The sequence below is a fragment of the Bacillus rossius genome, chromosome 15 (genome assembly GCF_032445375.1).
Source record: "Bacillus rossius redtenbacheri isolate Brsri chromosome 15, Brsri_v3, whole genome shotgun sequence".
In the NCBI taxonomy this organism is placed as follows: Eukaryota; Metazoa; Arthropoda; class Insecta; order Phasmatodea; family Bacillidae; genus Bacillus; species Bacillus rossius.
This window is the reverse complement of record NC_086342.1, coordinates 35,084,934-35,103,696: the sequence shown is the minus strand read 5'-3', so window position 1 is coordinate 35,103,696 and position 18,763 is coordinate 35,084,934. Positions and strand designations below refer to the sequence as shown.

The 18,763-nt window shown below is 34.5% G+C and overlaps 1 protein-coding gene across 1 annotated transcript in view; it reads left to right on the top strand.

The window, feature by feature from the left end:
• LOC134539674 (cytoplasmic dynein 2 heavy chain 1) overlaps positions 1-18,763 on the top strand; it is a 446,052-nt gene that overhangs the window by 342,978 nt on the left and 84,311 nt on the right. Inside the window, exons 66-68 of the mRNA XM_063381862.1 lie at positions 12,671-12,910; positions 15,685-15,840; positions 17,768-17,887. Coding sequence (XP_063237932.1) covers positions 12,671-12,910; positions 15,685-15,840; positions 17,768-17,887 — 516 coding nt within the window. The remainder of the gene's footprint in view (positions 1-12,670; positions 12,911-15,684; positions 15,841-17,767; positions 17,888-18,763) is intronic.

Here is an 18,763-nt window from a genome sequence, read left to right as displayed (position 1 = left end):
AAAATATTTGTTGTTGTTTTACTATTACGGAAACCATGTGGACTATCTGAGAGTTTGTTTTTTAAATTTATGATAAGATTCTTAAAAATAATTTTGTCAAAAACTTTGGCAAAGCCATTCAAAAGTGAAATGGGTCTGTAATTAGATACATCTAGTTTACTTCCTTTTTTTTTGTAAAGAGATCATTTTTGTGATTTTCCATTTAAATGGGTAGACACCATTTTTTATACTTAAGAGTGGGATAAATAGCTACTAGAAATTCCAGCTGCTTGAAGCGTAACATGTGCGCCTGATATTGTACGTTAGACCGATATTGCTCTGAGTCCCTCGCGATAGGCGACACCTCTCAGTCCCACGATAAGGACCGAAAGGGGTGGGGTGGCACTGCGAGGCAGTCGGATTTAGTTTTCCTTGCTGTCGCTGTGTTAGCTCGGGATATATGAATGGATGTTCATTTATAAATGGCGAAAACAAATGCACGTTTTGTAAAAGGTAATGCTCGTGGTAAATTGCATTTGTCTGTGCGAAGAAAACGGAATAGAGGTAAAAATATAGCAAATTGGAGAGAGAAAAATAAGTAAGTACACAAATTTTTTATAGTATTCATGGGTCGTTTTCAGTGTATAGCTTCAGGCAGTGTTATTAATAAAAACATGTGTTTTTTTTTACCTTGATTTAAGGTTAAAGGAAAGCCCAAAGACTGAAGAAAGTACGCCAATTGCAGAAACTACATCTGAGAATGCTAAAAGCAAGAAGAAATTACGTTATGAATAATTTATATTGTGTATTTTATTTTGTAATAAAGGTAAAACCTTTTTACTTCAGTAACTACTATTTATGACATATACACGTGTTATATATGTGATACATTATATATAAAATACATTTTAGTGTTAAATGGGATACAAACAAGAGATACTTTTATATGCTACATAATGAAACAACATGATAGCTTTGAAAACTTGTAATATTTTTATGTATACAGTGAAACCTCATTAATACAAACCTGAAGGGGAGTAAAATATTTCAGTTTGTAATAACGAGGTTCATATTAATGAGGTTCTTGAGCCAATAGGTAGAATAAGAACTCGATAAGAAATATTGAATTCCTACATGTCAGAGCACTAAAAATGTGGAATATTATTATTGTAATAGAAGCCAGATATTGACATGCACACTAACAAAATACACTTAGAAGCAATTTTAATAGTTTTAATAAAATATACTATAACAGACTGATAATTAGTTTACATATACGTATGTATGTATTCTTATTTAATTTGCTTCCAAAGTTTTGACAAAAATGATTAACATTTACCGTACAGTTAATTGCTGTTGAGTGTATAGCAATTCTTATGCAAAGTATGCAAGATATATTTACATAGGTTTAAAAAAATCATTAATTTTTTTCTGGACACACTTATCTCTGTAAATATCATTTACAGCAGAACATATCTTCTCAAATCCTGCAATCAAGTCAATTGGCACATCACTTGCAGCAAGTACATTTTCCAGTGTACGCAAAGCACTGATTGTATCACTTTTGCTTGGAAGTTTATGCACTACCTCACCATTGTCGTCATCACCATCATTATCCTGACTTGTACCACCCTCACAAAGTGACTGTACAGCGTCAGCCGTTGGTGTTTCCTGTAATCCTCGTGAACCAACAAGATCTTCTGCAGTTAATCTTGCACTGGTGTACACACTGTCATCAATATGAACAAACTCATTGAAGTCATTATCAACTTGCACATGTTCTTTTAACTCTTGCCAATCCTCTAAAGGTTGATCACAGTCAGGTTCTTCAACAGTTTGCTGGCCAAAACCACTTTTTGCAAAGCAATGCACAATTGTCTTTTGGCTGATGCTGTCCCACGACATGGCTATACTGCGGATAGCATCCAAAACTGACCATCTAGGAAGCTCAGTCTTTCCTTTTTCACACTGCCTGATAAGGTATTTCACCAAGCGCTGTCTGTAGTTTCTTTTCAAGCACTGTATTATACCTTGGTCGAGTGGTTGTGTCACACTTGTTGTATTTGGTAGCAAGAAGAGTAAGGTAATGTTTTCCAACTTCATACCATGAGCAGTATGTGCAGCACAGTTGTCCAACAATAACAAAATTTTGCGATTTAGAGTCGCCATTTTCCTTTCCAATTTTAACAACCACAACTGGAAAATTTTTGTGGTGACCCAAGCCTTACTGTTTGCCTCGTAATCTACTGGCAGGTTTTTTGCTGCAACATCTTTGAAACATCTTGGCTTGGCAGACTTGCCAATAACCAAGGGTCGAAGTTTAGTACTGCCATCTTGATTACAACATAGTAAAACTGTAAGACGAACTTTACTGTGTTTACCGCCATGGCAGTTTTCACCTTTTACGGTTAGAGTTTTATTGGGCAACAGATTGTAAAAAAGCCCTGTTTCATCCATATTAAACACATCTTGTGGTGCAAATTTACTTACGATGGACTGTACTGACTGAAGCCAGTCACTCGTTGCTGTTTGGTCGACAGCTGCAGATTCGCCACAAATGGATTTTGTGGCCAAATTATGCCTATCTTTGAAGCGTTGAAGCCATCCGTTGCTGCAATGGAAATCGTCAATTCTGAGTTGCAGTGCCAGCTGATCAGCCTTTTCTTGGATAATAGGCCCGGAAATTGGAACTCTGGCGGCGCGCATTTGATGAAACCACTCCAGCAGTTTGGCCTCTAATTCGGAATGTTTACCGACGCGCATCCTTTTCTTAGTTTGATTACTACCTTTCCTGACCGCTTCTTCTATTTTATCTGCTTGCTTTAGAATTGTACTTAAGGTTGATTTTGATATACCAAACTCTTCAGAAAGTTCTGTTTTCGTTTTTTCACCCTGACGAACTGAATTTACTATCTTAATTTTCGTCTTCAATGCAATTTCCTTGCGTTTACGTTTTGCCTCCATTTTTATGTGTGTACGTACAAATTCTAAAGTTTAATAAAATTCTCACGAGATAATTCACTTAAACTTTCATTACAACGTACACAAATATTAAACACGTTAGGCGTAACATATATTTTGTTTTTATTGGTCCGGCACAGATTCATGTATACAAAGGAAGTACAAAATCGAACGTAAATACCATCCCACGTGAAGTTCGATATATCGAATATTGTACAAACGCGAGTGATTTCTGAACATATCGAACACACGAACAAGTGATTTTGAAAACATAGAGTTAAAAACACACTTCGGACACTCAGGCGGGGCCGTATCTTTGTGGTAATCTTTGGTTCGTATTAAACGGTAAACATGACTGTTTGTTTATACGGACGGGAATTGTTATTGTTCGCTATACATAATAACGAGAATTTCGTATTAACCAAACAAATCTTCATTGTGTTTAATGGGCATATTTCACGGGGAAATAGTAATAGGTAATATTAACGAGTCATTCGTAATAAGCGGGATAATATTAACGAGGTTTCACTATTATCAATTTGTATGTAACCGCGAGGTAAACTATTGTTTACAAATCAGCTTTACAGTTTTGTGTAACTATTCGTATTTTGTGCTGTGCTTACAAGTGTTGGAACTGCAAAATCTGTAAATCTTATCCCCCAATAAATGCCTTGCAAAGTAAAATCCCACGGCATATTTAGTTGATTTAATTTTTATACAACTATTATTATTTGGTTGAAAATAAGATGTATGCCAAGTAACCTAAAAGCAACTTAAAATTATTAATTTTATATCCATAATCCAGTTAAATATTTGTAAATAAACGGTACTATAAAATATAGATGTGCAAAGAATACTCTAAGAATAATGTAAATGAGGTGGACGCGAATGCAATGACAAGAGAAATGCAGAGTAACCCGACAAGACATGTGTTATCGAAAACCAGACCTTCCTCTACACCCCTTCCACACATTCGTCAACAAGGCGCAGATAACAGCCAGAACCCGACCACTCTAATGGCGAGGATTATCTACAGCGCTCGGATTTTGCTGAAGGGATGGAATAAAAGTGTCCTATCTCCAAACAGTGAAGTGGCAAATTTTCGGCTCAAACATGAATGTGCAGTGACTTATGCATGTGCAAGTAATTCGCAATTGTATGAAGATAATTATTTCCAAAAATCATATACTATACAAGAATGTTACATGTAAATCGTTCAGTTTTTACTTTTTTGTTATTCCGATTACTTTATTTTCTGCAAGTTGTCAAATTTGTGCTAATATAAACCTTTTTACTAATTAATTTTGCTTATTAATAACAACATTAACCGCATTCTGACAACTGGGATCAGTCATTATACCTTTCCTCAATGATGTGTAAAAATCTCATTCATCTGCATTAACTGGTTTGACCTCTACTTGCCGTCGCATTGACCACTAAAACAGCTCTAAATGAAGCCCTTTATCGCCCTCTTAAATTAAAAATACATCTGAAGTGAGGCACAAGGATGTTTGCACAACCTTTTATAATAATTTTAGAGATTTTATCAAAACCCGTGGACATGGAAGATTTTAGAGTTTTCATACTCCAGATAACTTGACTATTACTGATATAAAATAATGGGATAGACCAATTAGGTATATCAGAAGTTGGTAAATTGTACGTTGAGTTAGAAGTAAAGTAAACACTCAAAAAGTAGGAAGCAAAGCAATTGAAAATACTTAAAGGATCGTTAGTTACCGTGGCATTTCTCATTATTTTAACATAATGCCAAAAATTTTAAGATTATGTTTATTATTTTATTAATAGATTGGATCCAGTTTTTTTTTTCATCTCTAGTAATTAGTGATTTAGATTACTTGCATTTTTTTGAGAAAATAGTGCATTATATATTGGATTTAAATTACATTTATATACTTTATGTAAGTGTCTTTCAGATTTTAAAGTATTGGTAAGTTCTTTCCAATACTAATATGGATATTTATTTAAAGATTGTTTGATGGATGTTGGAATATAATAATTTATATAATAAATTATATGGTCAGGTAATCAACCATTAAATTTACATTATTAAGTTCGTTAATATCAGACCAGTCATGCTCCTGAATGGCATGATAAAGACAAAAATAGTCGCCCAATTTATAATTTATATAAGAAGTATTAGTTGTATTTTTATTAAATGTAATATCGAGTGTAATATTGATGAGTAATGTACCGATACACGGCCCACATATATATATATATATATATATATATATATATATATATATATATATATATATATATATATATGGTCAGTAGGGCGTATTGAAGGACATATAAACAGTGTTTGAGGGGGCCTAGTCAACAATGGTCCGCGGTATTGGTAAATATTCGACTTTTGAAGTGATAGTGTGACGGCGCCAGGAGAATTAGCGGCAATCGGCAACCGCCTGAACTCAAAAACGGGCCAATCTGAGAGGCCGCTGGGGACGCTGGGCGGAGGTATAAAAGAGCCGCCTGGCGTTTTCTCGGGGAGTCGGTCCGCTGCGCAGAGTCGGAGCTCGTGTCGCTTCGCGTGAGAAGTTTTCCCTACCCGCGATTCCGGGCTGCGGAATCGCGAGCTGAAGTTGAACTGTCAGTATTATTAATACTGCCCGCGGATTAGGGACTGTATTTATCGAATTCATCTACGCGTCCGCGGTCTGGGAAACAACTACGTGCGCGCCGGAACTTCGCATCGTGTGAGTGCTCTGGTGACCTAAAGTGTGTGGTACCTACTGGTGCATCGCAGCGCACTCCCTGGGACAGCCGTCACGCGGACTGGAGACTGCGGAGCCAGCGCAGCATTCGCAAGGTAAGGCGCGGTCGCCTTGGGTCGGCGCCAGTGCATTGTTGGACTGCAACCGCCCCTCGTCTTACCCGGTGATTCCCGCTACGAGACGTTATCGCAGAGACTGTGCCATCTAATAGTAACTGTCCGCGGTCCCCCCAGAGGTCCTGGGGGTAGAAATAGCCTACCGACAGAAATTTAGCCCGGAGCAACCCCCACCCTTATTTAATGTGTAGACTGCATCTACGTGTTGTTTTGGATACCAACAATAGAGACTGAACTTGAATTGGACTGTTGTCGAGCGTAACGTCCTGCAGTTTCAATAACATTTTTTTTTTCTGCTAGTCACATTGTGCCTCAGAGAACTTTAGCCATTATCAAGTATAAATGCAATTCCAATGTTATGTTATTGTTTTGCCTCCATTTCCTTAATATTATTAAAATTTCTTGGAAAATCACTTATTGTTTATTTGTACTACAGGTCAGTCTCCTTAATTATATTTTAAAGTTATGGCACTCGTGTATTGACAAATATCATCTGCCATTCATGCAGTCCTGTGTTTGTAAACAAACGAGGTGTTTGTTTATGTTTGGGTCACATCAGTCCAGCATAACGTGTACCTGTCGTCATATTATTAGTGTGTACCCTCACAGTAAAGATGAATGAAATAAATCTTCTTTCACTAAAAGATCTGATGCTTTTTGGACAGAACAGGATTGTATATTTGTGAGACAAAGATCTAAAAGCTATTTTAAATAGAATTCAAAATTGGATTGCTGGAAACCAATACTAGACATAAAATAAATAAGGGCATTAGCTTTGGTTTTTATAGCTGAATGCGAAATATTACATGTCTGATTGTTAATCCAATCGACACCTGAGTTATTAAAGTCACCAGTTACAAGAATATCATTATTATTATTCGTACCAAATTTATAAGTTAGATCCTCAAAATAAGGACCATAAAGTTGGTTGAAGTGTATGAGGGGGAATATAAATGTTTCCGATTGTTAATAAGTGAGATTGTGGAAATTTTATTTTAATCCAAATTGCTTCACTGCCTGATAATCATAGCATGTAAGGGCAATAACTAATTTAAATTAGTGTTTATTGACTGTGATTAGTACTCCACCTCTGTCCAAAAGAGACAAGTTAGGATTTCTATCTTTTCTAAAAATGAGGTAATTATTATAAAATACAGGAAACTTCTTGAGATGAAAATTAAAATTTAAGATAAAGTTTTATTTATTTAATTTAATTTTTTTTTTACTTTGGCTCCATAAAAATTTAATTTCCTTCATTAATAACACACATTTACATCATTTTGAACTCTGTCTCGCAAGTTTAATATTCTAATTGAGTAGAAAGTTGTGCAAACATTTATTACTGAAGAGTAAATATAGCAGGTTTAAGATCCTGTGTGGTAAAAATATACATTAGAAAGTAGGCAAAACAATTTTTGATGTATATTATATTTTCAAATGCAGTTATTATATAAAATAATTTATTTCAAAGTAGTTTTAATGTACAGTTTAAGTTGTGTTGCTATGGTTACATTTACATGGAACAAATGTCAGTTAATACCTTTTTTTACATACATATTATTTCATGCTGATTGTTCAAGCTAACTTACCATGTACTTGTAGACATAGTAAATGTTGGCCACAAAAACTGGAGAACCAAATGATATATTTATTAGGTTTCTGCGAATATTCGAAATTTCCGAATTCGAGTTTGAATTTTTTGATATTCGATTCGTCAATTCGAATTGAATTCATTTTACAATAATTCGACTTGCAAAATATGGCCCGGATATACTAAATATAAGACCCCCCCCCCCCCCCCCCCCCTATTTTTAAAAGAAATGTAAATGGACGATTACATCTTCCACTTACAAAAAATTACACAGCGAAACCCCTTATTTACGTTACCGTTATTTACGTTTTCACGTTATTTGAACCATTTTATTTCTGTCCCGTTTTAACCTCATTTGATGTAATGCAATAAATTCCCGTTGTTTACTACGTGCCTATTGCTTTACGCAATTTACGCCGTTCGTTCTGATAAAACTGCTTACTAACTTAATTAATCCTATTACAAAGTAATCTGATGTGTAAATCGTGTTTTAAAGACTTTTTAAAAGTTATAAACTTCATCTTTAACGTCTCGGGAGTTGCTTTATACCACTTATAAAAACGTAAGCAGCGCCAGTTTGGTTGTGTTGATTCCTGTATTCCTGTATAGAGCGCGCGCACGCAGGGTCTCCACTGTTAGTACTTTCGTACTAGATCTAGTACTTTTATAACTTTATTAGTGGTTTAGTACAGATCTAGTACATTTTTCTTTAATATAATAATATTATTGTAACTCAAATATGTTTTATTATTAAGCGTAATTATTTTTTAAAAAACTATGGAATGTATGTGTGTGTGGTGTGATATTTAAGTTTGAGCATTGCAATGTCATAATAATTTCCTAAATTGTTAAAAACCATAACAAATTATAATTTAGTACTTTTTTTTCTAATCTATTACTTTTTTTCTCGCCTAAGTTGGTACGAAATATTTTTTCCTTGTGGAGACCCTGCGCGCACGTAGTCAAAAATTGATATTGGTAGCTCGCAGACTGCACGCACGAATGCGCTCTGTCAGGAACCGAGTTAACCCGCGCGATCGTTATGCGTATAGTTATAATCACGTTCTTGTTACGGTTTTATTTTTTATTTTTTACGTTGAATAAAATTGTTTTATTGCATCACTCATTAATTTAAATTATTTGGCGTGCTTTCGCAAAGTCTACTTTTTAAATAAACGTACTTTCCATGAATAGGTTTTGTTTTTATGGATTACTTTACATTTTTTTTTGCATAATAGTATTCACCGTTCACTCTTACCTGATTTTTGGAATAAACAAAGCCTCTTGTAAACAAACATTTTCATTGTCTGCCGGCCGCCACGCACATTATTCGTGCGCAAGAATAAGGCCCTTGGTTACGTATCATTTGTAAGTATTTTTACACTGCCTTTTTTATAACAATTGTTATATAGCATTATAGCGTTTCAACATTAATATCCAATACAGTTTAATGTGTCAGCAAGTATTTACTTACAATTATGTTAGCAGACGCCGTGTGTAAAGTGTACAGTTGATGTCCGGCGCAACAGTTGTATTTCGGATTCGCGCGCGCACGGTTTGTTATGGCTGACGCCGGACCGAGTTTTGTAAAGCACAGAATGGGAAAGCCTTTGAAAAGTGCACAGAAAACTATTGTGTTGAATGTTTTTAAAACATTTTCAGACAAATATTCGGATTGTCGTGTGAACAATATCGCAAGTTTAACTGCGGAATTTATGGGTGTTTCGAAGAGCAGTGTGCTTCGTGCAAGGAAAGAATTACAGGACACTGGGAAATTAACAACTACCGGGAAGAAAAGGAAACTTGAGTATCCTGTTATCAAAACTTGTGATGATTTTGTGAAGACGGCTATTAGGCGTAAAGTGCATGGTTTTTCTTCACAAATGAACCACCTACGCTGAACAAAGTGCTACGGTGCTTCCTGTTATATTACTTCTCTGTTATTTTATTAGCACCGACTGTACTGAAGTGTGTGTGTTGTAACTAGTGCTTGGGGCGCAAGATGAATTCAGCCTATCACTTGCTGACGCGGCGCAGTGATATGACGGTGTTTGTTTATTTCAAAACTCAGCTAAGAGTGAACCCTCGATCTCACCCCTAATTATAAACTTGATTTTAGAATAAAATGTGCGATGCTTAAGCAATAAAAACGGTATATTTGTAATTTTTTTGTACCACTTCCTTATGCTGTGATATTTTGACGTGACAAGGTCTAATAAATCGATGAACGCCGGCTGCACGCACGAAAAAGTGTCCCAGTACGGATGTCCCACTATGGATGTGTGCTGTTTGCTCATTGTACGCATGCTTGGCATCTCTCTTCCAATCGATTTAACCATCGATTTGACTTTTCAATCATATTTTCGTCATTTTAATTATTAATATTATGTAATTTAACGATCGTCCACTGATTTTCAGCACAATCGGTACGGTTATTTAAAAGTAATGTTAAAAATTCAAATACATTTTGAACCAACAATGGTGTTTTACAGTTACACATATTAATTCAAATTACACCCAGGATCTTTTGCAAAACGTTTTAAAAAATATTGTAACACATTATAAATAAGTTTGGTGTTTTTGGGATGCCTATTTGTTATCAAATCGTGTTATAAAAACGAAATAATATTATTCTCCTATTGTGAACAAAATTTTTATAAATGTCTATATACCATCTGAAATTACGTTTTTTTAAGTATGGCCTCGTGGGCTAGCGGTTAGCATTGCTAACTCTTAAATCAAAGGTTGTTGGTTTGAATCCAGGCAACTCCTAATTTTTTTTTGTACTTGTAAAAATAAAAACTGCAAACGCAACATTTCAAAAGTAATAAATATATTTGAATTAATGAAAGTAAATTTATTAATTAAATTGCACATTAAAGTATGCAGAGGTAGATTTTATCATACAAAAGATAGAAAAATTAAAAAAAACTTATTCTTCAAAGAATATAATATTTTTAATGCCTAAATGGTTTAGTTGCAAAAAACCTATTACGGCTCAGTCTCAGGCCATATATGATATTTCCTTTTCTTCTGGATCTTTCATTTCATCAATGTTTTGTTATGACGTTGTCACGTTAAACTATTGTCCGTAAACCGACTTTACAGACAACCAATTTTTATTAATATTTTTATCCTTTAAAATATAACATGCTAAATAAGGTGGCAAGTGAGAGAGTTTTCTCTACAGCAGGCAACATAGTTACCAGCCGCAGAGAATTGTTGTTGCCGCACTATGTCGATGAACTCACCTTTCTCCATGACAATTTGAAATGATTTGCAAAGTGATTTATGATAGTACTACAGACATGTAAATTTAATTTTTTTTTTTAATTTTTGAAAATCTGGTTGTGCTTCCTCAATATAGTCTCACTTTAATCTTAGTTACTTGATTTAAACTGTGAATTATGTGACAAGTTTTTCAAAGGTGGTATGTTAAAAAATTTTAATGATCTATGTTATTTTAATAAATATTCTCAAATTCGATTCGAAAAAAATTTGAAACTCGTGAATTTTTTTGAAATTTGATTCGAATTCGATTCGAACTGAAAAATCATAATTCACAGATGTCTACCGGACATAGTCACTGGATGATCTCCAAGTAGAAGAACTTGATTGCTCTAAGAGCCTAAGATAACAAGAAAAGTTCATGTAATGTTGACGCATTGGCTGAAATGACTTGATTAAGTGACATTGACTAATTTTAAGTTTATTGTAACAAATAAATATTTTGATCACTCATATTTACTATTTTTAATTTGTTTCAATTACTCATATTCAATTTTTTTTAGACTAAAAAGAATAAAATAAACTTATAGTTTAAAAAACTAAAAAAAAAAAAAAACACTTATAATGTTAAATGAACTAAAAATAAAAAATAAATAAAATTTAAATTTAAGTTTTTTGTCCAACAGGCAAATAACAAAAGTGTGGAGTGTTCTCTTCTTTCATTTTGGTAATGACTATATCATAAATTAGTGATAGAAAATTTAAGACAAATGATATCAAGCACCCCACATTTTTAGTTATTCAGTGTTGTGGTGCATTATTTGGCTTTTGGACAAAAAAAAAATTAAATGTCAATTTTATTTTTTATTTTTTATTTCATTCAAAATTAAAAATTATAAGTGGGGTTTTTAGTTTTTTTTTTTTTTTGTTTTAAACTATAAGTATATTTGTGACTGAATTCCATTTGCTGTATCTATTAGTTATGAATAATTATAAATATTATTTTATTTAAATGTTGAATCAATTATCAAATTATTCATAAATATAAAATATATTTTTAAAATATTCGCAGACCCCTATTGGCATTGTATGCCAAAAAATAATACTCAATGAGCTGAAATATTTTGATAAATATTTTTACGAAATTGAAATATATATTGTTAGTGACAGGTACAACTTATAGTGTCCACAATATTATAAATATGTGTAATAAATATTGATATATGCTCTAAAAATCATCTGAAATATGTTTTTTTTTAAATATGGAAATAGATTGAGGTTATTTAATTGTTCCTTTGTGAATAATGATTGACCAAAGCTCTGGAAAGGAAATGTGCTTAAGGCTCCGCTTCATCCATCACATTTGATTTATATATATATATATATATATATATATATATATATATATATATATATATATATATATATATATATATATATATATGTAATGTTGACGCATTGGCTGAAATGACTTGATTAAGTGACATTGACTAATTTTAAGTTTATTGTAACAAATAAATATTTTGATCACTCATATTTACTATTTTTAATTTGTTTCAATTACTCATATTCAATATATATATATATATATATATATATATATATATATATATATATATATATTTCTAGAATTATTTTTTTTTAAGCAAATGTTTTGAAATATGCATTTAACTGTATGCATAACCCAGCTGCGGAAAAACACAAGTACTTCTGGACAGTGAACTCAACACAGTTAGTCAAACAAAAATATATTAATATAAATATTTGTCTGATGTTTTACAAATAAACAGCATATTGGAATGTATTAGGCAACAAAATATGCAGCAAACCATAAAATAACAATAATAATGATTATTATTTTTGTTGTTGTTGTTGTTGTTGTGGTTGTTGCCTGATGATGTCAGTTTATTGCATGTACCACCATTTTCGGTAATATGCAAAAACCAGTAGTTTTATTAAAAACCAAAATCTAGCTTTAAAAAAAATCATGAATTGTAAGCTATTGTTCAAGTGGAGCCTGGGAGCGTTGATGCGAGTGGCTAGAGGTGCTCCAGGAGCTGCTGTCGTCCCTGAACGAAGCCAAGGCGAACAGCGCTGCGGTCCACGTGTCGCTGTCCGAGTCCAAGCGACTGCAGGCCGAGCTCGAGCAGGAGTGCGACGTGTACCGGCCGCTCGCCGAGTCCGGCAGCAGGCTGTTCTTCGTGATCAACGAGCTCCGCAAGGTCAACGCCATGTACCAGTTCTCCGAGGCGTCGTTCACGAGGCTGTTCCATGAAGCTCTCAAACTACCAGAGGTGTGTGTATGTCTCAGAAACACACTTTAAAACTGTAGGACTTGTAAGAGGCAATGAATATAGATCCGGAATTGCTTCTGTTTATCGCTAGAGCTGTTATCGTGGAATTTCCTAGGTAATAATTTGACGCTTGCCCGCCCTCTCTATATTAAATATCACGTTACTTTACGTTATAATTAAACCCAAAACGAGTTTTAATAAGCTCAGAAGCAATTCAGGGAAAAAGGTATTTTGGCAATAGGCCTACTCACGTAATATGCGGCAATGAATCTGTGCGACGTCGTAGGTTATAAACAAAGCGACGAACAATAGAATAATTCATTAAAGCAACAAACCATCTTCGCCCATTATTTTTTACGTCGCTATAACCACACATATTAATGTACTTCAGAATATAATAGTAAATATGGACGAGTTATGTACACAAATGTATATTTTTCTCTTGCCACAGCTAAACATGTACATTGGGACGCCATCTTGTGAACGGCGATCTACCAACTATATTTATGTTTTATAAAAGTATATAATTAAGTTGTGAAAGCAAGTTTAAATACTTTTTAATACATAGGTTTGAATATATATGTATGTACATATAATTATTTATGCCACATTTATCTTTTCTTTTTAATTATTAATATCTAGTTTATACTTCCACCACCAGGGCAGGGAAATTTCGGCGAGATTTATGCGCGCGCATCTCATCCCTTCCAAAGAGGAGTTAATTCGCCCCTCCCTTCCTTTCTTCGTTCCCGCGCATTTCTCCCTATATAAAGGCGAGGTCATCCACCTGAAAGTCAGTTGATCGGCCCGACGGCCAGTGAGGCTGGATTCCGCCCACTGACCATAGGACGATCATAGGGGGAGCAGCAGAACGACTGGCTATCCGTTTTCTGCAGCTCGCACCCCTCCTTCGCGAGCCAGGTCATCCGAGGACCTATCTCGGCCTAGGGAATTTGTTCCCCCCCGTCCCCTTCCTTGACGATAGGGTGTACCGTGTATAAATTCAGTGTATGTTGTGAAAGCCGACGCAGGCGATCAATTGAACTGTTTGGACATTCAGGTCAATTAAAGTTTTCTTGTAAAAATACTGACATTTTTCAATGAATAGTTTAGTTCCATCCCTCACCCCACTAGCTATTCACCTACGCCAGCAGACCGCAATTCCGAGCATCCGTGCATCCACCATCAAGAGAATGTGAATGTTGCCACAAGACCAGTTGGACCTTCTCCACCCGATACCTGGCTCTCACCCAAGAGGGCTCGGTGCGAGAAGAGAGGAGGACAACAAAGTAATATATTTTACAAAACATTAGACTAGAAGTGTATGCAGTTTTTAAAAGCTGACAGCTGCTACTTGCTTTGTATATATATATATATATATATATATGACTAATCTTACGACACATTTGCATCGAGTCTGCTCACCAGGTCCCTACACACACTGGCCTGGTATGTTAAGATGGTAATGGTAATGATACTGATGTGTCAGCGGTTATCGCACTGTGCAGCTCATGCGGCAGATGAGAACGGTACAAGAGCACATGGTCATGATGGGAGGCGGTATGCTCAGCTGACTGCTCACCAAGTTTGTACCGCTGCAGCAGATTGTGTTTCTCCAATACCGTGCTAAACAAACGGCAGTACTGCTGTAAATGCTGTACCGATATTTATCGACTTAATTCATGTGGGTGCCACCAGAGATAGAATTTAAAACCATTGTCGAAATTGGATTCAACATTTTATGTGTATTCTCAACGTTTGGTTGGTTCGTAGCAAAATAATTAGATGTAAAGTACTTTTTATAGTCAACAGTGTTTCTTATTTGTGTTTTTAGTTTATTTTTCATCATAATATCCGGCAAAACACCACTATTCCTTATCACTACTTGCTATGATGTTGTAAGGGTGTGATTGGTGAGAGATTTATTTACTCTGGTGTCTTCAATTGCAACCCTTATGAGTAAGTATTGTGTATCTATCACGCTTCTCTTTTATGTTCTCTTTTTGTATGTCACAGAATTTAAAAGGTGTTATTTAAAAATGATAGAGCTCTCTTTTGTTTATAAAAAAACTAATCAACAAGTTACAGGCAGCGAACCTGCCCCTCATATTTCTGCCAGGGACCAGTGAACCAAGAAACAACTCCACCTCCCCGTCTTACTTATTTTGGCTATTGAAATTTAAATTCAATATAGCCTATAGTTTAGACTTTTATTCTAAATATTCTAAAAATTGTTTACTATGTATAAAAAATGTATTTTTGATAATAGTTTGATAATAATTTGATAATAGTTTTTTAATTTAATTGTTTTAAATTCATATTATATAATTGTAACAATATGATTAAATACAATACCTTGGTCATATGTCATTACATTGCAAAACTGAAATGTTATATGTCCAAAGAAATGTGTTAAATCAAAATTTTCATTGCAAAAATCATTTAAATAATGTAACAATATGACTGTGACAAATGAAAACCTAAAATTTAAAATATTTTCAGCATAAGAAAAAAATTCAAACCATGCGATCAATAAAATATTATTTATTTCCCATTGCTAAAAAAGTTATATATGTTAAGACATTCCAATAACATGCATATGCCAAAATTTGAGTTATTTATATATTTTAATGCACAATATTTGTAAAATTTTTACTGCAGTAATAAAAAGTAAAAACAATAGCAACCAAATCGTCAGTTTTCCAGAACTAAATTCATTAGAATATATAAGCATGAAATCTTGGCAGTAGCAAAGTTTTTGTGAAATGTTGCAGGATGGTGCAAAGAGCGACGTTCAGATGCAGGATTACCAACAACGACTGGAGCACTTGGTGTACTACCACGTCACGCGGGCCTTATTCAAGGCCGACCATCTTCTGCTTGCTTTGCATCTTGTGCGGCACATGCACCCAAGTCACACGCCAGATGATGTAAGGAGAATTCCTTTGACTTGCAAGGCTAATTTTCATGCACTAGTAACTAAATGTTTACTGTTATTGTGTTCTGATAAGATTTTAGAGTTGCAGACTTGCTTTCACTGTCTTGTTGCTTGCCTGTGCTTTCTAGTTACAGAACCATTACCGTCCAGACCAGGGCTGTGACAGATTACCAAATAGCCGGTTAGCAGAAATATCGTAATACATACTTACTTCATTAATGTAATTTCACTGCAGGCTTGGGACAAACCAAAAATAAAATCCTTTAAAAGTGATTAATGCATGCACAATACACATTGTATTTAATTGTACAAAAATTTATAAATTAATGTTCACAAATGTATTTATTGTATGTATACAATCACTTCCACTTTTTTACAGTAGTCGTGTCCAGCTTTGTACAGTAGTGTGTATAAGTAATCAGTGGACAATTCTAAAGATGTCATTTTTTTTATTTATTTATTTATTTATTATATAGACGATGATGTTTAACAGAAACTGATGGTTAAACAAGTAACAGTTAAAGTTTTAGTGTACAATTATATATGTATGTGTTTTTTTTTTTTGGGGGGGGGTGGGGGGGGGGGGTTGTGGCTTTTGATTTGTCATCTTTAAAGGCCAAAGATGCTTTCAAACTATGACAAGTCTACTATCCAATACATTTAAATATGCATTATCCGTTTTACATAAACCAAAAAATTTCAATACTTTAAGTGAATCACAAATTTAACTATCTTAGTACCTAACTAAAATGCATACATAATGATAAAAAAAGTTATATAAAATTCCTCTTATAACAGGTACTTAACATTTATAAGTTCCAATGTTCGTAGATACGCATCATGTTCGTATCTTTAAGAGTCCATTTAAAATATCTTCTACTCGCTTGCCATAAGAATTTCATCGTCCAAACATTTTTGCCTAACAGTCTCAAACTTGCCCTTTGCCCTTTGCACTTTGCACTTTAAGTTAACATTCACAGGGGCTTCGGTGTCAATGTTGCCTGTTGCCGCATTACGTCTGCAAGTCAAATACTGCCCGGATGCGAGCTTCCAAGAAAGAATATGCAAATTGTATTTCAAAAAGTCTGCACCACCAAAATGTTACGTTTGCAAGCACCGCTAAAAGTAAATCCGAAGAAAAGGTCAAACTTTGCCCGCTGAGGCATAAGCGAAGTTACTGGGTCAACCCCTCAATTTGCATTGTGGAGCCCCAGGACGCCAGGAGGTGATCGCTGCGACGCGGGCGGTATCGGTCCTCACCCGGCAGCCAAGCGTCAGAGCTCCGTCCACATGAGTCTCCGTTGCTCCAGCCGAGTTGCGAGTCGTTCACTTGTTTCCGTCCCGTCGTGGCTCCTTCCGAGAACACCTCGTTATCGCAAAACTTAACACTCATGAATATTTATGAAAGACATTTAATTCATATAAAAAAAATTATAGGGGAAAAATTTATTGTAATTCCAGTTACCAAAAAAAGTACAAAAATATATTAAATTAAAATCTTTCAAAAAATATAAAAACATTAATTACCAAAACGTAAAAGTTACTAAACAAACATAGAAAGTTACCACAACTGTTAACAATGCCATTGTTTTTGACGTGATAACATATTATAAATCGATGAACGCCGGCTGCACGCACAAAAAACTGTCACGTTCCGCCTGAGCCGAGCGTGCAAGAACCGGCCAACCACTGTGCGATAAATTCTTCCTTAATATCAAACAGGTTAAGGCGGGCTTTTTAACTAATTGTTCGTGATTATATTTAAATAAATTAATTAAATTAAATTTGAAAAAACTGTTAATAATATTTGAAAATTAAAAGGTATGGAATTTTTCATCAATGTTTTCTTATAACTTTATCACGTAAAATAATTGTCTGTAAACCGACTTTACAGACAACCCCCTATTTTCCTGTTGCAGGAGTGGGACGTGTTCACAGGACTGGCGATGGCTGATACTAAGCTCGATGTAGCAAAAGTGAAGGAGGTCGTGCCAAAGTGGATAGAAGAGGAAAGGCAGTTTGATGTGTTCGTACTGAAGGTGAGTACTGACTGCTATATTACATTTTCCTGGGGTTGAAGCACGGGTGGAGTGAGGTGGGATGGAAGTAGAGAATCCTTTACATGTTGGTGAACTTAGACAAATATTTTACATTACGTAGAACATAAACTTTTAAATACAGTAAAACCTCAATAATGCAAACCTGAAGGGACCAAATTATGTCTCCTTCTAATAACAAGATTTTTATTAACCATACAATTACAAAATTTAATATAATTTCTACAACTAATTCAAATTAAATTTAAAATATTTTTTTCTAGTTTAGTACATGCATAGCCCACATAAAATAATAACAAATTTTAACAGAAAAAAACTGACTTCAAAAAAAACTATTCCAAAAAAGCGAACATTCTGAGAAGATATCGATGCCGCCAAACATGGCGAAGAAGCTGCAACTACTGGATCCATTGTCATATGAAAGTGAAGATGAAGACACTGTGTTTCACGTAAGCCAATCTACCGATAAAGCAACTGTGAACAGTGTTCACGAAGAATGTCTTTACTGCAGGAATTCAAAGAAGACTGACTGTAGTGGCGAAAAGTGGTGCAGATGCAGATGTAGAAGGCAACGACTGGAAAACATACAGTTGTGATTATTGTGTTTCATGTTAAAGCATAATAACATATTTATAGGCTATTTCTAGTAGGTCTATCATTGTTTGATCAGCAGTATGGCCTAGTCATATAGATAAGAGCTTTTCAAACAAATTTTTAAAGCCATTTTTTTACAATTGTTTAAGGTAACCTAAAGGATACTTGTCCGAATTTTTCTCTGTATATTTTGTGACATTATTTACATTACTTCTATTTGAATTAATTTTGAATTAACTAATAGTGAAAGCAATACTTTGTTTT